At 37.9% G+C, this 27,516-nt stretch overlaps 4 protein-coding genes across 6 annotated transcripts; all 4 read right to left on the bottom strand.

Annotated features, from left to right (window-relative positions):
• Positions 1-1,416: 1,416 nt before the first annotated feature.
• On the bottom strand, positions 1,417-4,211 carry LOC137745925 (single-stranded DNA-binding protein, mitochondrial-like). The gene is made up of 6 exons (XM_068485956.1): positions 4,038-4,211; positions 3,417-3,610; positions 2,876-3,084; positions 2,532-2,632; positions 1,971-2,030; positions 1,417-1,734 (listed from the first exon to the last, which is right to left on the bottom strand). The coding sequence occupies exons 1-6, from the start codon at positions 4,108-4,110 to the stop codon at positions 1,718-1,720; spliced, it is 654 nt and encodes a 217-aa protein (XP_068342057.1). The 5' UTR covers positions 4,111-4,211; the 3' UTR covers positions 1,417-1,717.
• A 1,148-nt stretch (positions 4,212-5,359) lies between these two features.
• On the bottom strand, positions 5,360-11,686 carry LOC137745135 (eukaryotic translation initiation factor 3 subunit A-like). 2 transcript variants are annotated; one of them, XM_068485023.1, is made up of 14 exons: positions 11,564-11,686; positions 10,904-10,993; positions 10,193-10,674; positions 9,351-9,566; positions 8,855-9,223; positions 8,722-8,751; positions 8,107-8,334; positions 7,845-8,006; positions 7,535-7,756; positions 7,247-7,447; positions 6,967-7,173; positions 6,621-6,701; positions 6,201-6,402; positions 5,360-6,012 (listed from the first exon to the last, which is right to left on the bottom strand). In XM_068485023.1, the coding sequence occupies exons 2-14, from the start codon at positions 10,947-10,949 to the stop codon at positions 5,633-5,635; spliced, it is 2,826 nt and encodes a 941-aa protein (XP_068341124.1). In that variant the 5' UTR covers positions 10,950-10,993; positions 11,564-11,686; the 3' UTR covers positions 5,360-5,632. The 2 variants fall into 2 exon arrangements, with proteins under 2 accessions (XP_068341124.1, XP_068341125.1); XM_068485024.1 differs by lacking the exon at positions 11,564-11,686 and adding an exon at positions 11,460-11,523.
• A 2,123-nt stretch (positions 11,687-13,809) lies between these two features.
• Positions 13,810-16,990, bottom strand: LOC137745588 (pre-mRNA-splicing factor 38-like). The gene is made up of 5 exons (XM_068485561.1): positions 16,575-16,990; positions 15,794-15,915; positions 15,572-15,662; positions 15,222-15,419; positions 13,810-14,391 (listed from the first exon to the last, which is right to left on the bottom strand). The coding sequence occupies exons 1-5, from the start codon at positions 16,862-16,864 to the stop codon at positions 13,962-13,964; spliced, it is 1,131 nt and encodes a 376-aa protein (XP_068341662.1). The 5' UTR covers positions 16,865-16,990; the 3' UTR covers positions 13,810-13,961.
• Positions 16,991-17,829: 839 nt separating this feature from the next.
• LOC137744865 (topless-related protein 3-like) lies at positions 17,830-26,241 on the bottom strand. 2 transcript variants are annotated; one of them, XM_068484672.1, is made up of 25 exons: positions 25,913-26,241; positions 24,849-25,028; positions 24,640-24,753; positions 24,080-24,238; positions 23,325-23,505; positions 23,088-23,217; positions 22,596-22,711; positions 22,358-22,493; positions 22,106-22,225; positions 21,895-21,966; positions 21,747-21,820; positions 21,560-21,655; positions 21,393-21,485; positions 20,943-21,070; positions 20,603-20,837; positions 20,344-20,514; positions 20,167-20,253; positions 19,913-20,065; positions 19,704-19,814; positions 19,446-19,625; positions 19,234-19,362; positions 19,028-19,123; positions 18,570-18,752; positions 18,309-18,484; positions 17,830-18,214 (listed from the first exon to the last, which is right to left on the bottom strand). In XM_068484672.1, exons 1-25 carry the CDS (start codon positions 25,990-25,992, stop codon positions 17,995-17,997), a joined length of 3,420 nt encoding a protein of 1,139 aa, XP_068340773.1. In that variant the 5' UTR covers positions 25,993-26,241; the 3' UTR covers positions 17,830-17,994. The 2 variants fall into 2 exon arrangements, with proteins under 2 accessions (XP_068340773.1, XP_068340774.1); XM_068484673.1 differs by having other exon boundaries at positions 21,895-21,964; positions 22,116-22,225.
• Between the last annotated feature and the right edge of the window lie 1,275 nt (positions 26,242-27,516).

The following is a 27,516-nucleotide window of genomic DNA, read 5'->3' as shown; positions in this document are numbered from 1 at the left end:
ATGAAGAGATTCAGAAATTACTTGAATATTCAAATCCTAAATACCAAAAGCACTGATACTGTTAAGTCTATGGGCTCCATTGAGAGATTTTTCAATCTGTCTAGAATACGGGATAGTATGTTATATGTAATTATACAAGTAGAGGAAATTTTTTTTTTTTTAAATGTCCCTACACTTGTATAACGACATTTGTCGTATGTGCTCGTGTTTCTGGACACTGGAAAATCTCTCCCATGATGGTGAAGCTAATTATCTGATTTCACCCATTGGAAAGGAAATAACAAGTGGCAACTAATTTGGAAGGGAAACGAGAGAGAAAGCAAAGGTTAAGATCAGTTAGGTCAATCGATCTTCAAAGACCATCTAATTTTTCCCGTTAGTGAAAGAGATTTCGAGTTTGAATTCACATTCTCGTCCCATTTTTTAGCATAAAATTTTGATCTTTAGGTTGCCAATTTGGGATCTATCAGGTTGGCCACAACAATTTGCTTTATTCTATGAACCCAAATTCGATTTTTAATTTTTTATAATTTAAATTAATTTAGTGTAGACTGTCGTTGTTTCTATACATTTGAAGGACATTTGGGTTAAGATCAATGTCACACCAATCCTACTTCCTTTCCAATTTCAATAAGTTTTTTGGTCTCTTTTTCCCTTTGAGGGGCAGTGAGGCACCCATTTCCCAAAGTGGCCTCCATAAAGCAACATATCCTCTGGGATCAAGCAAAGGACAAAGTTCCAAATGATATGGTTTAAGAACTGTGAATTTAAAACATTAGGCCACGACTCCTGCATTATTTATTTATAGTTTTATGTCAAATAAATGAATAAAATTGACAGAAATAATCAAATTAATGTGCAGAAGAAGAAAAAGTGTGCGGAATCGTTCCTCTAAATACTTGGTTGTCGACGATCATGTTGTCTACTGAAAAATTGTATCTTATATTGTAAGGGACCAAGTCAATGATACAATCTTTATTTAAAAGAATAAGTGGTTTATACCTGGACCCCGTAAACCATCCACAAACTACTTATGTTAATTACATTTTCAATGCAAACATTTGTGCAAGGAACTTTTTGTTCAAGTAATTAAAAACATTTATCTCTAAACCTAAAATCGTTTAATTCTTCCACCTTCTGAATCGCTTGTATAAAGTATAACTATGGAGTTATGAGCAGAACAATGACGTGCAACGTATATAGAAAGCAAAGTGGTTTTTTCAAATTTTGAGTCCTACAATAAAAACAATAAGGGACGGTTTATAAGTGCTTTTAAAATAACTTCAAGCACTTTCAATTTATTAAAAGCACTACTCACAATGTTTGGCTGAAAAAAAATGTGTTTTTAGTTGCCAAAAGCACTTGAAGTGCTTTTTAGAGAAGCATTTCGAAACAGGCCCCTAAAATAGTTGAGAGAACAGTAAATGACTTCATTTAGTGGGATTTAAGAACATAAATAGTTTTTTACATAATGACCTCAATCGTTAAGCACTCTACGTTCTCCAAACGAGAGGAAAGGATAAATAGCTTCATTCACGGGAGTAAACTGAGTGATATATCAACACATTAGAAGAACAAAACTCCATCGATTTCTCTTTGCCGGGTTACAACCAGACTAGACTAGCAAATGCAACCAGTTTCCTACAAAAGTGGCTTGAGATATGTTCCGTTTCCAAAGCGGAGTTTTCCCTGATGCGCTAATCAACTGTTCCGTTAGCTAAAGCAAATCTTCCCCTGCAAGTAACCAATGAGCACATTGATCAAAATATAAATGTCAAAAGATGGAATGGTATAACTCAAATGACTGCGGTGGTTGGTCTGAAAAACTTCAGCGGAGCACAGAAGTAACACTGCTTACACGTAATGTTTGTATCCAACCGCAGTCTCAAAACGATAGCACAGGAGGAGATTACTATTTACCAGTTGGGCATGACATCAGTTTAAATGTTAAATAAAGTAAAGGAACTTACGCAGATCATCCAACGATATACTGCTTATGCTTTCTCCAGTCTTTATAAGACGAAGCTTCCCTGATATCATATCACACTATTAGAAATTTCACAGTGCCATTATGGAAGGAGAACAGTTGAATTATATAGCATCTACATGAAATGAATATGTTTTCTATTTCTGTACTTGATTTTTAAAGATTGGAGGGATGGGGTAGACCTTTCAAGTATCTACGGAATCAAACTAAATATTGAAGTTGAACCTTTCACTCTTATTTGCCATATCAGCACTTTCTGTCGATGCAGAACATGGTCAAAAATATAAATCCTCGTGGCCATGTTTATTCATCCGTCAATGAAAGCTTTAATTCAATGAATTTCAGTCATCGAGAATATTTTAATGTTAGATTGATATATCCTCCCAGGTTATCATTGCAACATAATGTTGGAATACATTTATAACTGATGCAAAAGTATACGAACTAACACAAGTTTATCCAAAAGAACTGCAGAAAAAAGAAAACCAATCTAAAAAAATAAATTTAGTAAAGTAAAAGGAAAAGAAAATCCTGGTATTTATACCATCGTGACGAATGCATATCTCTGGAATATGTTTCACTTCACCATTGATGCTGTCATTGTAAACTCTAGTTTCAATGTCACCCTCGACATAGATTGATGCACTGCAGTAAACCTCCCATCATTAGAGACACAACATATAGAGACATTCATTCATTTGAAAAAAAAAAAAAAAAACACTAATGAAAAGAGCTTGAAAACTTTGAGTTTTAATGATAAAGACAAAATAAAAGGTAAAGTGAATAGTACCAGGATTAACTTTTTAGTGTAAAAATGTGGTTTTTCGTTAAAATGAACAGTACCGTGAGCTTTTTGTTAAAACTCCCTTTAAAAAAATAGACACATACTTCTTAACCAATTGTTTAACCGCATAAGCCCCAAGTGTTTCATTATGCACAGCAATTCGATGCCATTGAGCAGGTCTTGGTAAGTCCTTTGCTCCCATTACCCTTTGGTCAAACATGCCTCCTGTCCCAACCGTGAAGATGGTTACAGTTCGACCATTCCTCAAAATCTTTTGCACAGGGGCTTGCCCAACTTTTCCACAGATAATTGCCTACATAAATTCAGCACAGCCTCGCATAATCATATGAAAGAGAATATCCCTACTCAACTCTTGATTACTGATATAAAAACCAAAGGAAAAAAAAAAATACTATCTGATTATTTATGTTGTTTCTGTGTCCTAGCATCCCCAATGAAATATCCTTTATTTTCTTCCATGCGACCTTAAAAACCTTTTACAAATTATGATATGATGCCTTGTATGTGTAAAATTGTAATTAAATCTATACACACGCACACGCACACGCACACATGAAAACTCGATAATATACACATAAGTAAAAGTTACGTTTTTGTTTTCTGTAGAAATTATATATGAAATACCTTGTGCACACCACGAAATCCCCAGCCCCTCCTGGGATCAACTCCTTGGGGTTGCAAATTCACATCTTTCTTCGCACCAATAAAGTCGTCAAAACCATCTTCTGCCCCATTGTTCTTTGTGTCATCATTGCCAATGTCAGAGTCAGATGGGATGCTTGAGCACCACAATTTTGAGCTTCTTTGCACACCCACTGCTGTAATAATGGTAAAAAAAAAAAAAAAAAAAAAAAAAACATAAACACCAAATAATCAACCTAAAAACACTCATTCTTCACTATTCGAGAAAATCGTTCACCAACAAAACATGTACTCATGATGAATTCCAGGCAACAAGTTATTCAAAATGATTTTCTGGATTAAACCCATCTCTGGAAACATACAAAAGTGAAAATAACACAGCAAATAAACCAAAAAGATCATTAAATTGTGCAGAAACTTGCATTTGGGAAAAACAGTCCATTTGAAAGGGGTTTGAACACAACCCATTAACAAAAATAAAAAATTTAAGCAAGTACTAAATCAGAAATCAGAATTGAGCACTGCAAATAACACATTCAGGAATCATATGCACAAATACAAACTAATAATATTTTGGGGGAGAGAGAGAGAGAGAGAGAGAACCGAGTAAGGATGTGGGCGAGGAAGGAACGGAGACTCGCATAAACTTGGCGAATCGCGCAGCGGCCGAACTCATAACTCAGTCAGTGCAGGAAACGCGAATTGGGAAGGAGCGTGGAGGGTTCAAGGAGGGTTTAGTTGTTAGGAGGCGAGTGCCACAGAGAGAGAGAGAAGCGAGCTAAATGAGCCTCCTTAATGAAATAAAAAATAAATAAATAACTAATTTTGCTTTTGAAAATAAAATTGAAAACCAAGAGAGTTTGTAGTTCAAATAATTAAAAAAAAAAAATTATGAAAAATGTTTGAAAATTTTAAGTTTTAAAGATAACGAAAAAACAAAGGATAATACGAATAGTACCAAGATTGACTTTTTAGTGTAAAAATATAATTTTTACTAGAAGTTTTTCAAAGTTTTTTTATAAAAAAAAACCCTAAAGGGTAATACAAATAGTACTAAAATTAATTTTTTAGTGTAAAAATATAATTTTTACTGAAAGTTTTTCAAAGTTTTTTTTTAAAAAAAAACCCTATTTCATCGTCATAACTTTTTATTAAATAATTGGGCAATTTTTTATAGACACAGTAGCAAGCTCAAACTCGTCACAAAATTAGGTCTTTTTTGTTTTTTCGTACAAGTCATACTGACAGGGCAAAATCAAACTCAAAATGAAGAGTAAATGCTTTTAATCAAAATATGAGATGCAAATAGTTTGCTAAAATCAATATATTCAAATTTACTAGTACATGTTGCCACTTAGTAATATGATCTAGTGATATTCTTTTTTACTTGTAAGTGAGGTCTTAGGTCCGACTTTTGTCAAAGACGAATTTGAATCACATTATTGTCGTGAGGTTTAGCCCACTCTCTCATCCCCTTAGTGTAAATAATATCGTTTGTTAAAAAAAATAAAAAAATATACCCTTTCAACTACCAAATTATGGAGAAAATTATTACTTTTTGGCTCTATTTGTAGTATGCATTGTATAACTTATCACATGGTTTTGTTTATAGGACATTTTTGAGAAATAAAAATAAATAACTCGTTTGAAAGTGCTTTTAAAATAACAAAAAATGTTTTTGATAATATTTTTAAAATCAATCTTTAGTAAAAATACAAGTGAATCTTAAAAAAACACTTGAAGTCTTGAAGTTCCTACAACTGGTGCTTCTTACATGAATAAGTGCTTTTGAAATCCAAAATCATTTACATTCAGTCATTTTAAAAGCACCTTCAAACGTACTCCAAATTAAATATCTTCTCTCTCTTTTTGGACATTCAGAAGATTGAAAAGTTGGCAACAAAGAAGCATTGGAAACCCACACCTCTGAGAAGCAAGCTTTGTAACAATCCAAACATGCACAGGGAGAACAAGAAGTTTGAACTTTCAAGATTACAAGGAGCATTGGCGCGAGAAGAGACTCGTAAAATGGCAAATAAACAGGCGAAAAAGAATTTAACTAAACGCAAAGGTTATATCCGCTCTAGTATGTCTACTGCTGCAATTTAAATAACCCTTCGTAGTCCACCCGGAACACTCCCAGCTTGAACAAAATCAAAATGCCCCGGTATCAAGAAACGAGACCAAAACTCACATAATCAGCGGGTTGGACCCCTGGACGAAGACCACTTTGGGACACCGCCACTAAATGCAGGTCTGCGCTCATCGCTGCCACTGCGCCACCTATCACTTGAAGGCGGTGGGCGGTCATCTGGAGCCTGCCCAAGGGCCTCAGCTCCCCTTTGCCGAAGGTGCCTGGGTACATATTTCCCAGGAGCAGGTGCAACAGCAGGAGGAGCACTAGCAGGCTCCGTACGTGGCTCAGCAGGCTTAGGAATCTCGGCTGGCCTCACCAAAAGTGCTTCTTTCCTCAGCCTTTCTTTTTCTTCTAATTCCCTCTCTCTTTGCCTCTGCTTTTCAGCTATCGCATCCAGTTTGGCCCTGCGCTCCGCGTCTTCTTTTCTTTTCCTCTCAGCTTCTGCATGGTTCAAGACAGCAATGATGGACGCACATCAGAAGGCAAAAATAACAAGACATAGTAAGCACAAGAGCCATCATAGAAAGTAAAATTACTCAACAATGTTTCCCTAATCAGTGAGAAACAACTAGAAGAACTGCAGAAATCAGAAAAAAGTTAACTAGTCAAAAGTCAGGGAGGACAGGTACCTTCATGCTTACGCGCCTCCTCCTCTTCACGAAGCTTCCTCAGTCTCTCCTCTTCAGACCGCACAAAGAATATCTTCTTTCTCTTGGCATCCCTCTCTTGCTTCCTGGCCCAAATCAGTTGGCTAATCTGTTCCTCTCTCTCTGCCCTCCTCCTCTCGTATTCTTCATGCCTACGATGCAAGACCCTTTCCTGGAAGATAGTCTGACAAAGAGGAAAAAAGCTCAGAATAATTTTGTTGATAGTAAAATTGATTATTGTGCATGCATATGTTATCTCTCTCCCCAAAAATAATAGCATGAACATTTTTTAGGGCAGTGTATATAATCTAGACGTATCCTTCTGTGTTCAAAATGAAGATCAGAAGTGTAACTCTTCTGAGCAATCGTCCACAGTTAGGCCAGATAAAAATGCAAACTCACCTTATTGTCCATCATCCGCGATAGCCTATTCTTCTCCTTCAGATCTCCTTCATGGCGCTGTTGGCTCAGCTCAACTTCCAGCTGCAAAGCAGAATGTTGAATTATGGTTAGCATACAAGGCAAAGAGAAAATAAAAATGAATTTAGGGAGAAAGAATAGGATGATAACGCAGTCATTAAATGGCCAAAATCAGCAGAAGTAAAAGGAAGAAACTGCAGGCCATGGCCAACATTGAGAAATGATGCAGTTTAAAGTGATAACTGATATTTACAAAACTGACAAGAGCATTATACGATGGATAAATTTAGTTGGTAAACTAAATACAAAATGTAACCATAATACATACTGTCTGTTCACGTTCATGAAGTAACTGCTCTTCAACTAAACGTTGTTGATATGCAGCTTCAATCAGAGGAGCAGACTCTTCCCTTTTTGCTCTTTCCAAGTAGTCCATTGTTTTTCCAAGTTTTAGTAACTTCTTCTCCATTTCTTGCCTCTCCCTGAGCTGTTCGCTCAGGGCCAAGTCCATTAAACTTTGCTTAGTCACCTTCCCCTGCACACAAATAATATATATAAAGATAGGGTCTTCCATCTAAACCATAACTAACGAGAAAACTTTCACTTACTCCATCCAAAATATGTTTCTTTCCTTTCTTTTTTTTGCGTGTTTCGTCAAGGAGCTTCTGTGCTTCGTCAATTTCTTTCTCCTCTATTTCCTTTCGGATCCTTTGATTCCTCCTTTGTTCTGCTTCTTCAGCAAGCCTCTTCTGTTCTGCTACTTCAGTTATTTTCTGTTGTTTGAGCCTCTTAGACTCTTCCTCACGTTCCTGAGAAATTGAAAGCTTAGTCTATGATTTGTCCATTTCCATACTATTAATAACTGCAACTCAAGGTAGATGTACGCAGAGACTTACCATTTCCAGAAGTTGACGTTCTTGCTCCTCCTTCCTTTTTTCGATGATTGATTTCCTAGCAAGAAGTCTTTTGTGTTCCTTATCAACAGTATCAGCTAAAGAAGGCAGAATTTCAACTAGTTTTGACTCTCCCTTAACAGGAGGGTACATCATAGACCTAGCCTTATTTAGAGACTCGGCAAGGTTGGTTAGGTGATCTTGAAGCCCATCAGATTCTAGACCCTGACACAGTTAGTGAGAAGACAGTCAGACTGTGACTCGTACAGCATGAAAAATGAGGCAAATGCAGAGTATGCAATCTATAACTTACCAAGTTACCAAACAACATAACACCCTTCATATGGTCAACTTTCATAGCTATGAAGTTATGTTTAACAGCATCCACATAAATCTTCTCAACAACAGAAAAGTCGTAAAATGGGATCATCTGAGATAAACATTCAATCTTCATTATCTGATACACTTGGGATACCTGACAATTGAAGAGGGATAAATCAACAACAATGTTAAAAATTTATACGAACACAGAGATACTACTATGAATCATTTAAGATAACAAATATTCAACACACCTGATGGAGCAACCTCAAAGTACCAAGCTTTTCAAGGGCGGGAACATATTGAGAAAGTTGCACTTCTGGAACAGAAGATGCTGAGGACAGCTTACCTCCAAATTTCGAGATTTTGGTCAACAATGGTTGCATCTTTATAGCAAGGTCAAGGGGTAGGAACTCATGCTCCAGGAGATGGTAAAGATCTTTAACTTCCTGGGTTGCACAGCTCAACACACCTTTTGAGACCTGAAAACAAAACCGAAATAAGACCATATTGATTGCAAACTTAACATAAAGACAATGTCATAATATGCACAATACATACACATTGACAAACATTTGAAAAGAAAATCTAATTTAGTACTAATAAGTAATAGCACATAAGGAAATTATGTCATAGCAAGATTTATATGACAAAATGAAAGCCAATTTTTTACTCAAAGTACCAAAAGATTAAAATCTCAACATGATAGTCCATCGCAAAATTGTCATTGTATGAAAATCATAAAATATATCAGAGAAGCATTAGAAGCATTGCCCTTATTGCTAAGAGAAATTTTTGCTAATGTCCATCACAGGAAAAAGGAATTAAATCTCAATTGACTGTAAATAAAAATAACAAAACAAACTTACCAATTCCGAGAGAAGAGCTGATCTTGAAAGCTGCACACAAAACAAAGCGTTAGAATGACGAACTCATTAAAAATGGAATCATAAGAATAAAAAAATAAAAAAAAAATAAAAAAAAAAGAGAAAATGGCAATACCACATCTCCTCTGTCAATTCTGGGTTCAAGATTAAACCCGATGAGATTAGCCATTCTCAAATTGCGTTCTTTCTCATTTTCAAGTTCCAAATGTGATGTAGCACGTGTTTGGTCATAGGGTGCAACCGAGAGTGCAGCCAAGATGACAGATGATGCAATCAATTGCAAATCCTTCTGGCTTAAATTCTTGTTAAAGCTTTTTTGCAGTGTAAACAACTTGAACCATGCATAAGCATGATTAAGATGGCTAGCTGAAATCCAAAAGATCTCTGTCAATTTGGCATAATAAACCACCATCAAGGATGCTTTGGGTGTTTTCTTGACCATGCACATCAAGCCATGAATATCTTCAACAGAACGAAACGCTTCCTGCAGACACATCGATTAAAAACCGATTGTAAGAAATAGACAGATCTTACAAGCAGATACAAAGATTTTTCAATTTGTTCACAGAATCCACGCATAAATTAAAAAAAAAAAAAAACAATTTAGACACCTGCCACAGTTCAAGCTCGGTGGCTATCTTCAGCTGCTCAAATCTTGTGTCCAAATACAGCTGCAAGCTCTCAGGTGCAGATAGGTCAGGTCGGTCTCTTTGATCTCTATATTTGTTCAGATTTGCCAGATGATTCCTGATGATTTCACATAACCTGCGAAACTCCGTCGTTCTCTTATACTGTTTGCAGAACTGGAAGGCTCGATGTGCAGTCATCTAAAGATTAACAATCTCAATAAGACTCAATTTATTTCATGAAACACAAATCTTAATTAGTAACATCAATTGTACAATACTATTCAACACAAACCACAAAAATAAATAATGTTAAAAAAAGAATGGCACCATTGTGTAGAAAGCTCGAAAAGAAATGGCAACCATTATCTTTTAACAAAACCTAGCTAACAAAATCCAGGTAGAAAGCAGCATTATAAAGTATATTCTTCCAACCCCACTGGGAGATGGCATGAGAAAAGGTCCCATAATGGTCCTTTGCAAGAACTATAAAGTGTTAAACAAGTCGAAGTAAACATCAGACAAAATTTTATCTACTGATTGATTGAATTCCTTTATTTTAGTCATTCGGAGCAAGAACAAGGCTTCTACAAAAATTTAGATAAATCTCCACCAGTTAAACTTGGAGAACACCTACTAATCCAGAAATGAGTATTTAATTGCTGAGTTGATTTTACTACTAGAACCTTGGAGAACATTAATATTCCATAACAGCATTTTTAGTTAGAGTGGTTTTAACTGCTACAATGCTTGTGGGCGAAATTTGTTAAAGGAACAGAACAACAAAAACAATGGAATCGAAAATTTGTTCCACAGAAATGCATTACCGCGTATAGAGCCTCCACCTTCGAGTTATTTCTCAAGATCTCTAGCACTGTCCTGTAAGTTTCCCATAGAAACTTGAACCAGGGAGTAACAACTTCACGGTCTGACCTATCTTTTCCTTTCTCACCACTGACATAGCTCAGCATCAGATCTTCTGGCCTTTTATCAGCTTCAAGGTCATCAACATCAAGTGCTTCTTCAAGGGCTTGGGCCTGAGTACGAGCCTGCTCGGCTTTCTCAGTAGATAGAAGCATGAAATGCTTGATAACTTCTTCCAACGAACTCACATTAACTTGCTGGCATATAATACGATATTGGATAAGACCATCTTTGGCGAATCTACCCTTGCGCAAGTCAACACAAAGCTCTACATATTTAAACATGATCTTTTCAAGTGGTTTTTGCCAAGCTCTATATCTCTTTGAAGTGATAAGATCATGAAGCGATTGTAATGCATCTTGCTTCTGCCCAACATTGATCAACTCTGCATCCACACATTATAATTGTCAGCATAGATATATAGGGTAATGCTGAGACCAGAATTTCTATTGTCTGTCAAGCAATTGACATCAACATTTGAACCAATTTTATTCTTTTTACCTAATTACTAGAATGTAATGATACAAAAAGATACTAACGCAAAAGGGTTAGGGTAAAATTTGAAACCAAGCAATCAACTTATAAAACTAAAGAACTATGCATTCATATTTCACCTTCGGCTCGCTTCAATGCATTCTCCGGTTTCGCAAAATTCGCCATGTTGAATTCAAAACTCCTGCCGCCTCACACAACACAAGTGTCACCTGAACCACAAAATCTCCATCTCGTCAAAATTGAACTCGGCTAACGAATCATCTAAATCCAATCAGTCTGCCTAAACCACTAATCAATCACAAAATTAGAAAACATATGCAGATGAAGTGTCAACTTTCGGGGCACACTATAACGTTTTTAATTCCATTACAAAAATCACAGTACACGGGGCTCGAAAAAACTCCGAAAACAAATCACGTAATCATGAAACCGGGAAACATTATGCATCTATCATCAAATAATCATACAAAACTAGACAAAAAAAAAAAATCGGCAACTCAGAATCGTTTCTGGGGATAAATTTTGTGACTTTTCACGAATCCAAGATCCGCGAGATAAATGGGGTCCAATATTTCATGAAATTAAATTAAAAAACCCAATCTTTTTCAGGGATTCATCGTGAAATTTATACATCAACAAGAAAAAGGGAGAATATTCGGCAGATTTGATTGCTACCGGCTGCAACTACGAACAGAAGCAGGTTTCTGATTGGAATTGAAGTCGGATACAGAGATGGAGAGATGGAGAGATTGAGAAATTGAGAGTGAGAGAGAACGTACCAGAAGTGGCCGCAATTGTATGCACGGAGAGAGGAGCGAGAGAGAGGGAAAGAGGGAGACAGTGTAGGGTTTTAGGTTTGCCGATGTCCAATTGGAGATTGGTTCAGTCCGATTGGGCTATCTGTGGATATGGTGGGCTAAGTGTGCTGGGTGGCCGACTTTTATCGTAGGGTTGCAGAGTTCGTGCTATTATTATATTGGGCTGGGCTTTCGTACAAACCGACCCGCTATTCCTCTTGGAGTTTAGATTTTTAAAGGGTTAACTTCTCCATTTGAAAGTGCTTTTAAAATATGTAATTGCATTTTAGAACAGGCAAGTATAGGTGCTTTATAAATAAGCATAAATCAGGTTAAGTGGGAAACGAAGCAAGCATGAATCTAAATCAAAATAAATTTGATTACCAAAGAGCCGTTGTACAGAACTATTCTAATATCAAAACAAGCATCTGGAAGTGAGGAAGAACTTAAAAAAATTAAGCGCTTCCAATAAAATAATTAACAGTAACGGTGTTTTTAGAAAAAGCAATTTCAATTGAGTTGCAAAGTAATCATGTGTCCAATTTACTATGTCGGATAAGCTTTATTTTTCTTGTGCGTCTATCGTGTTTCATGTGGATTTCGGATCAATTATTCGAGCGATATGATTCGAATGTTGATGTGCAAGTCTTTACCTTACTATACATATCGTAACGTTGGTTTAGTCAAACAATTTCTTATGATTGTATTTTGCTTGAACAATATACTCAAATGTTGAAAGTGATATCTTCTATTATTTAGGCAATAGAGCGATTACCTTTCTTCTATCATATGTGTGTATAACATTTGGTCCGACAAATGAGGTGTCCATATCATGTTAATTAAGTGAATATATCTCATTTCCTGAGAGAAAAAATGTGATACGTGACGAAACCATTTGGTCGTTCCTTTCTTGACTTTTCGTCCGAATGGTTTTCTGCGACCAAAGTTCGTCGCCTTATCGTTTACGGAAAGTCAAGGCCGACGGAGTTTATTATCTGGTGGCCATTGATTTGATTTTGGTCGCCCATACAAGGATTTGGTCGGGGATTCCTTACCAGTATTCCGCCAAAACACGTATATAGGGTTTGGGTGTTGGAATTTTAGAAAGAGGAAGACAGAAGAAAGAGACGGGGCGCGTCAGAGAGAAGAGCACTGAACTAACCTTACGGCGGAGGGATCGACGGAGATGACGGCGTTTGAAGGTGGTGGAAGGAGAGAGAAGTGCTCTCTTCTGCTCTCACATTTTCTCAACTGCTCTCACCCACGTCTCCCAACTTCTCTCCCTTTTCATATCCACTTTCTTTTGATTCAAACCTATCTTCTCGGAGGCCACCAATAATGCTGCATTTAAATAAATGGAGAAAGCGTGAAAGGAACACACAAGAAGTTGCTGCTCAAAACCATGCAGAAAATAATCCCACAAAACCGACACCCGTTTTCATACTTTACTAGGATCTCCATTCCCCAGCCAAAAATAAGGATCAAGGTCCCCAACCCCAAGTTGCTGCTCAAAACCATGCCGAAATGCTTTCACTATGGATGCAACATGAACAACGCTGATGGAGATAATGAGCAGCAACATCAGTGCTGCACAAAAACGAAGACGGAGAAAACAACAAAGAAGCCCGGAAAGCTTCTGACAACGAAAATCCGTTCGGTGTTCGTCAATGCGTTCAGCAGCATGAGGATCGAGTCACCAGATGGCGGAAACTTGATGAAAAGCGAAACCAAGAGTGACAGAGTGGTAGGGGAACATGGAAGTTCCGGCAACTTGAATGGGGATCCATCGAAGTTAATGGTAACTGACGGCTGGAAGTCGAGAGCGGGAAGGTACCTGGGGAACATGTTAAGAAGGGAGTTTGATGAGGAAGATAATTCGAAGCAAGGAGAAAGAGAAGGGGAGGAGTTGTGCAAGAAGAGGATTCTAATGGGAGGCAAGTGCAAGCCACTGAGTTTATCAGAAACTCTCGAGTACGACCAAGATGACATTTGGTAGCAGAGATCATACCATGATATTCTGTTTGTGAATACTTTATTTTTAAATTCCTTGTGTTTTTGTTAGATGGTTGAATTTACCATATTTCTCTGGTTTTCGACGTACATGCAACAGGATGCCAAGGTGGCAGAATCCCATAGGCTAGAAATACTGCCACCTTAGATTCCCGGTTGCATGTCCGTTCTTCTCATCATGAGGGCGGTTGATTCCCGGAAAAGGTGACTCGAACAAAGCATTTATTAATCGTTAAATCAATCTCTCTCTACGAACTTTGGTGCTAATTAGTGGATGTACAACAGATACTGAAAGCACTGACAGCAGAAAGTCAACGTTGTAAAAAGACAGTTCAGACACATTGACATGAACTAGTCACCAGGATTATCACTACTTCAGGGGTTTCAACCCAAGAGATGCTCGGAGTCTGTTTGCTTCAGCAATCTCTGGATCCGGATGGTCTGTGCCATCATCCTTCTTCTCCTTCTTCTTTTCTTTCTTCTTCTTCGGTTCCTCACGATCAGGTCTCCTGGGACTAATGCTGCGGGCATGTCTCCTGCGATCTCTTTCCCCACCATCACGATCTCTACTACGACTTCTGCTCCTTGAATGGCTCCTCCTCCTGCCACGATCCCTCCCTCGCCTGTCTCTATCCCTATCCCTATCCCTATCCCTATCCCTATCATGACCATAATCCTTTTCGTCTCTAAGCCGATAATGGTCTCGATCCCTATCCCTGTCTCTGTCCCTCTCTCTTTCACGTCCACGTTCCCTGTCATAATCTCTATCCCTATCATAATCTCTGTCATAATCTCGTTCCCTATTTTAAGGGGGGAGAAAGAAACAGAAATGACAGTGTTAGCTTAAAAATGATAGTTCCAATCCTTTAACAAGGGAAAGGATAACACAAAAAGCATTTACAAATGAAAGGACAGCACTAAAATGAAATTAAACAGAGGTGCCAAAAATGAGCAACCATGGCTTTCAAATAACCACATCATGGAAATAATTCCGAAAGAACTTATGACTCTCAAAATTTTCCGCCTGAATCATGATCAAATCACAGCTATAACACAGTAAATTATACTCTAATGCCAAATAAGGAAAAAGACACAGCAGACCAGGAAACCACATTTATCCTGCAAGCAAAATGTATGATCCATCATACTTCTCACTGCACACTGTCAGTGCAGAGAAACCTGGCAGGATCACTGATATCACTATAGGAAGCCATTATATTACACCTACGGCCTAAAATGCCATGGTAGAAACCTCAATTACATATGAATGTACTAGACTGTATTTTTATAGTCAGGCAACAACTTCCACTTCATAAATAATAAACTCATGAGGTAAAACAAGTCTAATAATTCTCACAAACATAAAATCAGTTTTGACTCTCTTTTACGAAACAAATATAAAATCAGTTTAAACCTCTTTTAAGTGTTTTCTTATGCCTCACCTCTTACTTCTTGTGTTCTATTTTCACCAAAACTTCACTTTACCCCATATGGGTTAAAAGCTAAAAAATCCTAAAAACCATCTCCATTCACATATAATAGCACAAAGACTAAGAACCTAACGAATGTAACATACTTAAAGATATCAATAAATCTAACATTCTCATAAACCACATACAGGAAAACGAACCTGTATCTGTGACTGTCGCGTCTTCTATCCCTATCTCTTTCCCTGGCAGGGCTTCGACCACGATAATAATCCCTATCATGGACATCTTCATCCATTACATCAACTTGATCATTCTCTTCTTTCTCTTCCTCCTCCTCAAAGTCCTCTTCCAAAGCACTTTTCCTGAGTTCCAATGAACCAGTTGCTTCGAGAGTCCATCTGTATATATAGAAAGGAATCACATATACAAACCTAAAGTTCAAAGTCAACTTGAAAAATTGTTTGATTACAACTGTCTACAGCTAAAAAACAGGAAACGAAAGAGACCACCATGATAAAATCAACTTGAAAAATTGTTCCAATAAACAAACCTTTTTTTAATTCGTGGCATTGCAATGTCACATGAGTAATCTTTTGTGAGAAGTTCATCAATAACCTCATCCACATGCGTCAAGGTAAAATCTGATACAGCAAGAGATTAGCCATACTTGTGTTAGCATATGCTCATAAATATTCCATAATAAGTATGGTAGCATAGACTAGTCACAAATAAGTAATCAATGAAAATTTCAGAGATAGATCTTATATCTTACTCCCATCAGGCAGTTTCCTCCTCAACTTCCGATAGTCATTGTACAAAGGCTCTAGGTACTGGTATGCATCAGTATCAGTTCCCGTAAGCCGCAAATAAAATGCACCAAGTATCCGAACGTACCTAAACCCAAATAATAACGTTAAATCACATTAGAGAGAGAGAACTCAAAATGTTCCACGCCCACATGAAACTTGAAAAATAAATATATTCAGCATTAAGAATCATAAAGGCTACTGCTTCAGACATAACACTACAAAAACAATCTCCACCAATATACCCAAACTTGCACTGTTATCTAAACCCCTTCTGTTTAAACCTTCCTAAACCAAAATTCACAAAGAAAAACTTTCTCTTTATACCATAAAAACTAGAAGACCCGATTACTTCCCGCGTTCTTTATTTACCTTCAGCTAACACAACAGAGAATATTATATCTCTCCTACATCTTTAACATAAGAAAAACTAAGGTTATTCCTTTCATACTACAATCTAATCAACCCAAACCACCAAACTTATCTGATTTCGGTTAATTTTATCTGATATTATACTAATCAAACAAAAACCGGTTAAAAACAAAAAGGGTTGATATCTGCATCCAAAAGAAAACAATGTCGAACTCGGGTTTATCATAAAAAGACCATAAATTCCAAATTCCCAGCCCCCTTTAACTCTAACTCTCCCAGCTACTAGAACATGCACATTGCCAATCATATAAGCCCATCCAAACAAAATTACAACAATTTTAATGAGCAATTAATTAATGAGACAGTGAAACGCACTTGTAATCGTCGTTTTTGATGAACTCGATAACGATCTCCTTCTCCGGCTGGATCTGAAGCATCTTCATCACGAGGCACATGAAAGGCGTGGGCTTGCGGTTGCCCCCGAAGGTGCCGCCGATGTGGTCGAGCTCCATGGCTTTGTCGACTAGGGTTTCGGCCGTCAACCCGAAGCACTGCTCCTTCCAGTACGTGTTCTGGTATATCTTCGTCCGTACGATCTTCTCCACCAGATTCTGGGGGTTCGTTCCCCTTATGTTCTTCGCCGACGGGTCCGTGCGGTTCGCCATCGCTGGAAGGCGTAGAGATTGAAGTGGAAGAAACTCTGGATTTGGGGGCACAGAGAGAGGGACAGATCCTTTTCCCCCAGATCAATGAAGAAGGGAGAAGTCAGTTGATTCTTTAAACCCTAACCCTAAAATCAGAGCGAAAGAGGGAAATATAGTTGCCGTTGGGGAGTTGGACGGTGCGTTTTTGGGTTGTGATCCGAATTGTCCCCTCCTGGTTCAAAACGGAGTGTCGTATTTATGATAATTTGCAAATATCTTGGGTGCATCAACTTTTGGTTTTAAATATTGTTTTGATATGTCGTTCAGTAGTACGATCTGGTGATATTTCTCTTCATTTAGAAGTGAGAGGTCTTAGGTTCGAATCTCGTGGATGACAAATTTGATACCAAATTAGGTTACTCAATGTGTGGTTTAGCCGAACTCCCTCTCTCTTAGTGTAAAAATATCAATATACTCAGAAAAAAAAATCTTGTTCTGATGTTTTTAAAATGGGTTTTGTGTTAACCTTGGGCATAGGGAAATTCTTCTTGCGGAAATTTGGGATGTATTATTCAGCTTGCAGCTTGCTTGAAATAAAGGATTGTGCGTCCTTTGGTGAAATCCAATTTATTTTCGTTGTTCATATGATTATGGAAGGTGAGTGACAACCATCCTCTTGGTGAATTGGTACAGGCTTGTCGTGAGTTGCTAGACAGAGATTGGAATTGTGATCTCCATCGAGTTTATTGTGAGACAAATTTTGTGATCAATGAAGTGGCTAACTTGAGTTTGTCGCATTCTCTTAGTCTAGTTTATTTTGATCAAGCTCTTGGCTCTTGACGACATCTTTTAGTATCAGACGCTGCTGAAATCTCTAAACCTCGTGATGTTTTGCTTTAGTTTCTCTTTGTTAAACGTTTAGCCCCGTTGTTTCTCACAGAGATATTTTAAATTCAAAATGAGATTTTGGTAATCAAAACTTCTAATCACGACCGAATCTGATAACACCTTAATAAACAAACATCAGATAAATACACATTCGATCATCTTTCTTTGCCCTAAATCGAGCTGATTAGCTGCCTACACCTAAATGCTACACCAAACGTCTTAAGTTCTATGCTAGTAAATTACAGCCGAGGAAGAACTCGAAACTACTCTCGTCTTTGCATTTGATCGAGCGCGTGGTTGCTGGTGGTAGACGACGATGTTCTTCCATTAGGTATTCCGTTATCGACAGGCGGAGACGAACCCCACTTCCCTTCTGATTCTTTGGGTTCAATAACTTTAACAGAACCATCACCCAACCCAACAGCAAACTGGGTTGGTTCTTGTGGATGTACTGCAACGACAAGCGGGTACATGGCTTGGCTTCTACAACGTAGAGCACCTCACGATTAATTAATGACGACTGGTTTAAGAAAAAATAATAACCTTGAAAGTTCGTGGTGAGTTTTCGATAGCTTACCCGTTCAAGTCCGCTTGGGGTAAGTACGCTGATGGAGCAATACGGCATCTCAGTCTTAGGCTATCGGCGTCAAACACCCCAATGTTACCGTCATAAAAGGCAGCATATATTAGTTGGCTGTTGCAGGAGTATGCTGCATGAGATATTGGCGCAGGAAGTGCATCTTGTGGAAGCCACTGAAATGGAAGGACAAATTCACAGTTATAAGCAAATCTGTTATCTGCCCTTGTTTATGTCAAAATATTCGAGCTAACTTTCTACCTGTCGTATGCGATCCATCTTTGAGGCATCATATATTGCTAGTTGTGTCTCGTGAACCACCAGCAAACGAATTTGATCGGAATGGAACTGCACACGAGTCTCACCAACAGTTGCCTTTGCAGAAACCATATGAATTGCAACCGACTTCCTCTTCTCCCATGTATCAATGCTCCACACACAGAGCTGCACGTTGTAGGTAAACGTGTACTTTAAATTTGGAAAAAGACAAGACCATCAAGCATGGAAATGGGTCGATCGGCCTTTTATCAAAGTCGGCAAATAAGAAACCAATTCATTTGGCAATGGTAGATTTGAAACACGCACGTACTTTTTAGACATGTCCGCTTCAGTATTTTTCATTTCGAATATGACATTTATAACAGTTTGCATAACAAAAATTCCCCGTGGTTAATATGAACGTGATAAACGAGAACAAAAGAGCCAAGGATTTTACTTACTTGAGCATCAGCACCGGACGAAACGAGTATATTAAGATTGGTTGAGAAAGCTAAACCAGTTATCCGCTTTTGGTGACCCTTCAATTTTGATTTTACCTAAAATCAACGGATAAATCATGTAGGTCTTCAGCAACGCCACATACAAAATACAAATCTTTGAGGCGAGAAAGAGAATACGACCAATACGTAAAAATGGAAGCAATTACCTCATCAACTCGAACATTATAAATGTGGATGGTAGAATCCTCCATTCCGATGGCCAGGATGTTATTATCCTGAGGATGGAATGCTAGGAAGGTGGAAGCAGGAGGAGTTGCCATGAATGTTGTCATCACCTACAATTCAAACAACACCAAGAACAATAAAAAAAGAAACCCAATTTTCAGAAAATTAGCTAGACATGCACGTACAGATTTACCTTGAATGTCATCATGTTGAATAACGAGACCTTTCCGCCGCAAGCTGAAGTTACATAAGAGTCATTCTTTGAGAGCGCTATGCATGGAATTGCTTCTTCAAGGTTGACGCCTGAGACATCGTTGGCCATAAGAAGACCACTGTTTGGTTGCCAATGCAGCGGAGCAACACTGGCTGTGGCCTTTAAACACACATACTTCAGAAGATTGCATTTACGAGAAAAAACAGATGATTGAACTTTTTCTAGGTTAGGTGTTACCTTTCCACTTGGATTTTGTTCATTACGGCCCCACTTCCACAGCTTCTGCACACCATTTGACCCAAGTGCCAATATGCCAGCACCCGAATTTGTATATAGGAGTCGGACGACCTAAGTTTAAATGCACTGGCGTAAGGATTTCGTAGCAGAAAATATCTCGATAGAATATCATGAGCTTGAAGTACATAACATAACATAACATAACAGACCTTGCTAGAAGTATCGGTTGATTCAGGCATGGTAACTTGCTGGCACTGTATAGGATCCTGAATTTCAGTCAACAGCCAGGGTTTCGGTTTATCCACTGCATCCTCTACGCTTCGTTGTTTGTCAAAACTTCTACTGAGGTGATCAACTCCAAGCTTGAAAGACAGCCAAAGTAATCAAATAAACGCAACGCCACTTTGGAAAAACATTTTTTTAAAAGAAAAAGAAGATATTTACAAAAGATCGACTGACATACAATAATTGGAGTAGACCTAGCAGGAGAGCTCCTTTCCAGTTTACAATTGACCGCATTAACATTTGTAACAGAAGCCGACCCGGATGCCTGAGACAAATAAAAAGGTTCTCAAAGTTGTAAGTAAAGAAAAAATTGGTAACAAATTCACAAAGAGAAGCCTAAATAAATTATCGAAACCTTGATAGCAGTAGATTCAACGGGAGGCCTTAATCCCTCAAAATATGCAGTGGACTCGATAGCTTTCAAAGATTTAACCCCAGCAGCATTTACAAGTATTTTGAATCCGTTGTCCGCAGTTGTGACAGCAAGAAGATTTCCTTCCTTGTTGAATCTCAAGCGAGGGAGGTTCTGAAACATATAATATGATAACATCATGCCTTCATTCGACAACCAGGGGAGTATAAGCGATAAACTAGAATTACAACAACATACTGACCGGAATTCCACCCTCCGCGTCTATGCTAGTCAAAACATTGTTATTGTCCATATCCCAAAACTTGATCTGGTTATCTTCGCCCACAGCCAAAAAATGATTCTGTGTTGTGTCGAACTGCACAACGCCTGCTGATTTCTTTCTGAGTCCAGAATATGCTCTCTTTATTGCTCCTTCACTTTCATTCCATTCGACTAGGTACGAGTCTCCCTCTTTACTTGTTCCACAAGAGAACAATCTGAAAGATAATTGGACATAATGGAACTTACATAAGTTTTGATAAGACATTTCAACTTGACGTCATAACTCTTACGTAGGGTCCATCTTTTGAAATTTTACATACCGACTTCCATCTGCACTGTAAAGCATTGTGGTACACGAATGGCCAGGAGCATCATAGTCAACTCTTGAACCCAAGTTGTCATACAGCCAGGCCTTTATTTTCCCATCAGTAGCAGTTGAAAATATGAACTGAAAATTCAAGCGTACACCAATTACTGTACGTGGTAATGAACCGAAGACAAGGTAAGCAGGGTAGTTGATCATACGCTTCAAAATAAGTTTCAAAAAGATCCCCTCAACCAATAAATCAAAGTAATTAGTTGTTTCAGATAACCAAAATCCAGAAAAAATGTGTTCTGTAATTCCCAAATAGTTGCTTCAAAATTCTAACAATTCGGTAAATCAGCAAAATCATACGAATTGAAGCTAGCTTAATCGAAAACATTTGCTTCCCAAAAACTAGAAAGAAATTGATTAAGCACACGAAGGCATTCCCTGTTCGCAAACATACCTGAATGTTCTCCTTGTAATGAGGACAGATCGAATAGACGGGAGCAACGTGACCTTCAAAGTTATATAGCTTTCGTCCAGTTAATTCCCATACCTGTTTCACTTGATTTAGATGAAGGGGAAACTTTGTATACAAAACGAAACTTACAATGAGAATTCTAATTCTACCTTTATTATCTTGTCGTCTCCACAGGTCACAACACACAGTTGTTTATTTGGATGAGCAAAAGCTAAGTCGTTCACAGCACCGCTATGGGCATCAACCTGTGAAAAATAAGGGATGCAATTTCATCAGCTGTTACAAATTTAACCTTCTTGATCAATTTAAAAAAAAAAAATTGTAAAATCATCACACCTCCAAATGTTGGCGTAGATCATTAGGTGCAGTATAAGCATACAGGTGAATCAAATGTTTGGTAAATGCAACCCCTGCGGCAAGAAAAACGATAAGATATACAAAACAAAAATTCAAGAAACATTTTCAATCTTCGAAATGTACATACCCACGAAACTCCCATCTGGACTCCATGTAACACGGCTGACAGATATGGGTTTGTCTTTTGTAATTGTGGCCTGCATTAAAACTTAACCGTTACTATAACTGCATTTCAAATCCCCAAAACACTATACTTCCGTAAAATTACTTTATTTAACAACAGACGATAAAAATATCATACCAAGCAAAATTTTGACAAGAAAAAAGAGAACATAACTTAAAGATGACCTGAAATTGCAGTGAACATGCTGTCATATCCCATATCTTGAACGGCTTTGAAACCAACCTCTCCCGCGACATAAGTTCCCAAAGAGTAATGTCACCATTACTAGAACCAACTGCGAGGCATACAGTACAGAGGACTCAGAAGAGAATGGGGACAGCCCAGGGCGATGCAACGTATTAAATAGGACCTTATTAATAATGCTACTCAAAGTTTAAAAGCCAAACAAGATGGCAAAAAGCCACACCTAACAACAACGTATGGAGAGACGGGTGAAAGTCCATGCTTGTGACAGTAGATCCTTGATGCAAGGTAAAAGCCACTGTCCTGGGTAGATCATCCAGTGACCAAGAACTTTGCTGTCTAGACGTTGGATATGCAACCTATATGTAAATCAGTGACAAGATTATTGCACACAGAAAGAAAAAAAAGGCAATACCAAATATTCCAAAATTAGATACAAAACAGAATATTGTCTAGATTACCTCCTCAATAGATTGAACAGGTCGCAATCGTTTCATAAATTCATGATCAGCAGTCTGATAATCAACCATACTTGGGGCTGCTGGAGGTGTTCTTGGATGTTTCAAGATTGCGACGCCTTAAATTCAAAAATGGATTGTTACGACATAGATATGCTAGGAAATGAGTAAATCTGCAGAAAGGAAATTCATGCTAAAAGAGATGAATTCCTTTAACGATGATATCAATTGAATAACAGTAGAACCCGTCATGTAATATTAGACCTAGAATTGCTAAGAGTTTCCAATTTGATTACCCACGGAAGTGAAATTTGAAAATTTATCCTAAGTTCATTGCACAATATTTGCAACCAGAACCCGAATAACATTGTAGAGAACATCAACATCACACATATATCCTTTTCCTTCTAGTTCTCTTTTTTTCCCAAAAGAAAACATGAGAGAAATTATACTTAAAAACAAAAAAGAAATACAAAATCCAAGTCAAGTTCTTACCTTGGTTCTGTGGAACGGGCATGGATGATGCATTAACAACGGCTGCTTGCACAGATGAAGAGACTGAGGAATTGACCATCCAACCTGCTAAAGCATTAGCATTCGCAGCAGCTGCACCAACCGAAAAGGGCTATACAAAGAAGATAATTATGAGTCCACACTTTTATATTCCTAAAGTATAATCAAGAAGGCCAAGAAAAGAAAAGATCAATGCTTATGAGATGTATAATATCATACAGTATGAGCTCCGAGTGAAGAATAAGCAGTGGGTTTTACAACCGCGGCAACTGGAAGAGTAACAGGTGTAGGAGTAGAAGTATGAGGGCCATTTGAAGGTGTACATGTGTGATCAGTGAATAAAGTTTTGATGTCCGGATTTGGTCTTGGATTTTTGCATAACTGGTGCTGCCAGTTCAAACTACATGAAAGTGTCAGATCAGACATATATCAGCTTAGCACAATAGCCCCAACCATCGACAACTTTACAATATGACAATGTTAAAGGAACATTTGCCCTTCGAACCCCTACCAGGGTCCCAGAATGCTATACGACCCAAAAAAAAAGCACAAAAGGCCTCTACTAGCTTATGATTTTCTTTCCCTTTGGAAAGAAGAGAAAGAAAACATGAAAAAAAACACAAATGCTATTGATTGCTGATTGAGCACAATTTCAAAATAAAACCAGCTTGAGTCATTCAATCGTCGTTCATAAAGGCCACACAAGTGCTAGAAGCAACCTGTGCTTGAGCGAAAGCAATTAATTAGCATATAATGGATAGATAAAGACTTAACTTGAAAATTTCAAACTAAAAAAAACACTGGAAAGCTGAAGCACAGGCAAAGGAAGTCAAAGTTAGCTAATTTACAGAGATAGGGGATTTTAAATCAAACATCATTGCACCACAAAACTACTGTTTGAAACACCTATGAGAGGAAAGAAAAGGGGGAAATCCAGGTTTTTTCATCCAAGAATATCACTCTCGCGGTCTCACCTTTGGTTGATTAGAGTCCGCAGTCTTGATGTCTTCAGAGCGGGAAAAACAAGCTTATCACGAAAGAGGGGATTTGCTTCTATCAGTTTCTTAAGCTCTATCAACATGATGCTGCGAGCTGTTTTGGTGTCACCATACTTGGAAAGCTGTTCATTTTCCCTGGTAGTTATTTCCGAAGAAAGAGATTAGTTACATACATGCACCGCAAACAAGGAGTTCTAGAGTATCAAAGAAAAACAAGCAATCCCATACAGCCGCGCATTTTCTTTCCTTTTTTCTGCTAAATTTACGACATATGGCTGAGGAATTTGAACTTAGATCATTATAGAACAGGTCCGACAACTACGCTCTTGCCACCCTAAATCTAGATCTCAATTGTCAAGAATACACATTGCATCTCCTTTAAAGTAAAATCCAACTATAAGATGGTCTGCACGGTTGATGACAAATCACCCTTTTTCCCAACTTTTCGTCATCAGTTAACGAGGTCACAGAAGGAAGCATTAATCAACATAAACCTTTGTTAAATATCAATAACCCCAATATATTCAAGAAATTACCTGAAATTTCCAAGAGTTAGAAGCTGCGTGATTTCTTTGAAAAGTTCTTCATTAAACGTGGAGAACACTCTCAAATCGCTAACTAAGATTTCAACAGCCTTCGGTTTGTCCTGCCTACACACAGAAAAAAAAAGAATACACAAGATTACTCTCCCTCTTCCAGAATATAGTCAAGAAAGCCTAACAACAGAAGTAGACTTAAGGATTACCGATCAAGTGCTTCTAGATATTTCTGCTTCCTTATTTCGAAAAATATCTTCATAGAGTATCTGTTGTCATCAACCTTTGTAAATCCTGATAAGTACTTCTCCACTTCGTCCCATTCTCCGGCCTGAATTTTCTCTTCAAAGTACTTCATGTTGAAAAAGAATCCTGATTCTTTCTCAAGCCTACAACATAAAGGTGTCAACTTTTTCAATGAAATTTACAAACATCAAAATAGAACAACTTTGGAGAGTAAGAAAGAAAATAAACGTCGATACGAGATCCTCAGCTGAAAATCAGTTACACACATGGAAATCATTTTGAAATTTTTGTCAAACAAGTGTTGTGAATCTTGCCTCCGTTTTCTACTATCGTTATTGTTTGTTGTTATCATTGTTTACCAAACTAAATCCCAATTAAAACCAAACCGTTGCTTGACCAAGCTTACTAAACCAACCTAGATGAATTTCTCTATCATTATTGTTTTCCGTATATTCGTAGCTTCATCTTCCATCTTTTCTTTACTTTTTCAATTTCTCTCACACTGCAACCTCATTTATCATTCAATGAATTCGGATTTCAGATAGAGACGGAGGACGCCTTGACTCTAATCCAGTAATCCTCACTAACCAACAAACTTAAATGCTACTATTTTTCTAAAATTAAGTAAATTGTACCCCTCTCTCCCCCCATTTTCAGCGCAATTCGCACCAAAACAACGCAATAAAAAGCCGAAAGAAGGGACTTTACACATGCATATCATTCCATCTCTCAAAATTTACGCCAATGATGCATGTAAGAACCTCAATTAATCCCGTACGGGGGACTGAAATCTCCATCTTTAACCACTAAATCGGAATCACCACCGCCGGGTAAGCAAACACGAATAACGTCCATAAAAAATTAAAATTAACGACATAAACTTCAAACAACCGAAATCTTACAACCAGCACATAAATCCAAAACCACGCTCAAACGTACGTGTTTCCGTACATGCATGTATGAATCCGTACGTACACACGTGCACAATAGTGAAGGTACATAGGATTTGGGAAAGCTTTCAGCTTACCTGTGTACGGACTCCTTGAACTTCTCCTCCTCCAGAAATTGGAGTATCAGAAACACCAATTCTCTGCTCAAAGACGACATTTTTCGATCCTCAAACTCTCAGACCCCAAAGATTCCTCTGTTTTCCCGAACAAAAACCAGACCTTTCAAACTTCACTACACAAACAGACACAGATTAACGTTAAAATTACGCACTCAGGCTTCGAACCTGAGTTCCGATCAAACTCAAAATCCCAGAAATCATCGATGTTTCTGACGATTTTGTCTCTCACGCTTCGAGGATTTCTAGGGTTTTAAAGACCGCACAGAGAGAGAAAGAGAGTGAGAGAGAGAGAGAGAGAGAGAGATTTATATTAGTCTCGCTGTGTTCGATGCAGGAGTCTTTCCTTTTCTACTGACCTATCACTGATAAGTACAGCTGCTTATCGATAAGTGCTTGCGGTTATTTGCGTAGTTTCTAAACTTATCAACGTGGGTGGGGGGTCACGGATTCGAAATCAAAATATAAAACTCGGTTGAATACTCGGTACTCACGTCCATTCCAACACGACGCCTTTAATTTCCGTAAATTCGTACTGTCGCTTTCGAGTTTCCGGACACTAAATTAGCGGAGTTTAATGAAGGGAAGTGACAGCATTCTGTCGCTGATATATCGGGAAATAATCGGGAAATGAGATGAGCGGAGTTTCGGATAAGGTTTCATTATTGGTACTAGACAAGCATGAATAGACAAGGTTGCTTACTTCAAGAGATGTTTTAGTGCCCTTAAAACATTATTCGGTACATTAAATTAACTATCGTAATACAAATAATTAGATATTTAAAAATAAAAATTTCTAAACATTTATGTTGTAATTGTTGATATATGGATTCGTATTTTCGACACAGATAAAAATTCTCTTTTTTTTTTTCCTTCCCCTCCCTCCTTTTTATTTTGTTTTTTTCTCTCTCCACCATTCTCTTTTTTATCTTTTCTTAAGCATTCAAGCAAGAAAATAGGAGGAAAAAAAAAAAAGAGAAAAAAAAAGGAGAAAAATATTGTCCTTCTGATACACTGAAAAATTGATCGCTTACCTCACTCAAGCTCGTCTCGATGTCTTACTATTGCTGTCGTGAACTGTCTGTACCTATGTTTTGGGTCGGCACGACTCGTCGCATTTATTTAATTGGGCCACGCAACTGAAAACCATATGTAATCTACAAATAACTGGGACGTTGCTGGTAGCCCGATAACACGAAGGGAATCGTGATATCGTGATCCCTTGACCAATTTCTTTGTGGGATGGTTACATCAGTAACTAAATACTATATCTACATTTCATCTCTGCTGGACCACTGGTTCTAATGTGCGTGGTATTTGGGTAAGTTTCATGTGTCTTGATAACAACTATTGGTGTGCATGTTTCTGTGCAAACAAACGCACAGGTGTAGTGCAAACACATTGGTGTGCACAAAAGTCGTGGCTTTGATTGTGGGCTTGATTAATTGACGAAAGAACCAGAACTTGATTTGTGGGCCGGTTCGTAATTTGAATCTATCAATTAATATTTTATTTAATTAAATTAAAATCAAATAATTCATTTCCACCAAGTGTTGACATGTGTC

Source organism: Pyrus communis, chromosome 9, assembly GCF_963583255.1.
Source record: "Pyrus communis chromosome 9, drPyrComm1.1, whole genome shotgun sequence".
NCBI classification, from domain to species: domain Eukaryota; kingdom Viridiplantae; phylum Streptophyta; class Magnoliopsida; order Rosales; family Rosaceae; genus Pyrus; species Pyrus communis.
Note: the sequence above shows the minus strand (reverse complement) of the source record. Positions and strands in the feature narration are given on the sequence as shown.

What these genes read in the sequence shown, in the direction of transcription:
- LOC137745925 (XM_068485956.1), bottom strand. Translation starts at nt 4,110, where the DNA reads ATGAGTTCGGCCGCTGCGCGATTCGCCAAGTTTATGCGAGTCTCCGTT. An exon ending in GTTAAACAATTGGTTAAGAA is followed by an intron (nt 2,633 to 2,875) that starts GTATGTGTCTAT and finishes GGTTTACTGCAG; the next exon opens with TGCATCAATCTATGTCGAGG. An exon ending in GATATGCATTCGTCACGATG is followed by an intron (nt 2,031 to 2,531) that starts GTATAAATACCA and finishes ATATGATATCAG; the next exon opens with GGAAGCTTCGTCTTATAAAG.
- LOC137744865 (XM_068484672.1), bottom strand. Translation starts at nt 25,992, where the DNA reads ATGTCGTCTTTGAGCAGAGAATTGGTGTTTCTGATACTCCAATTTCTG. An exon ending in CTAGGTCTACTCCAATTATT is followed by an intron (nt 20,066 to 20,166) that starts GTATGTCAGTCG and finishes CTGTCTTTCAAG; the next exon opens with CTTGGAGTTGATCACCTCAG. An exon ending in ATAATGTTCGAGTTGATGAG is followed by an intron (nt 19,124 to 19,233) that starts GTAATTGCTTCC and finishes CGTTGATTTTAG; the next exon opens with GTAAAATCAAAATTGAAGGG.
- LOC137745588 (XM_068485561.1), bottom strand. Translation starts at nt 16,864, where the DNA reads ATGGCGAACCGCACGGACCCGTCGGCGAAGAACATAAGGGGAACGAAC. An exon ending in GAGGAAACTGCCTGATGGGA is followed by an intron (nt 15,663 to 15,793) that starts GTAAGATATAAG and finishes TTGCTGTATCAG; the next exon opens with ATTTTACCTTGACGCATGTG. An exon ending in CGCGACAGTCACAGATACAG is followed by an intron (nt 14,392 to 15,221) that starts GTTCGTTTTCCT and finishes CCCTTAAAATAG; the next exon opens with GGAACGAGATTATGACAGAG.
- LOC137745135 (XM_068485023.1), bottom strand. Translation starts at nt 10,949, where the DNA reads ATGGCGAATTTTGCGAAACCGGAGAATGCATTGAAGCGAGCCGAAG. An exon ending in CAGCTCTTCTCTCGGAATTG is followed by an intron (nt 8,335 to 8,721) that starts GTAAGTTTGTTT and finishes TTTTGTTTTCAG; the next exon opens with GTCTCAAAAGGTGTGTTGAG. An exon ending in GGAGGCGCGTAAGCATGAAG is followed by an intron (nt 6,013 to 6,200) that starts GTACCTGTCCTC and finishes TGAACCATGCAG; the next exon opens with AAGCTGAGAGGAAAAGAAAA.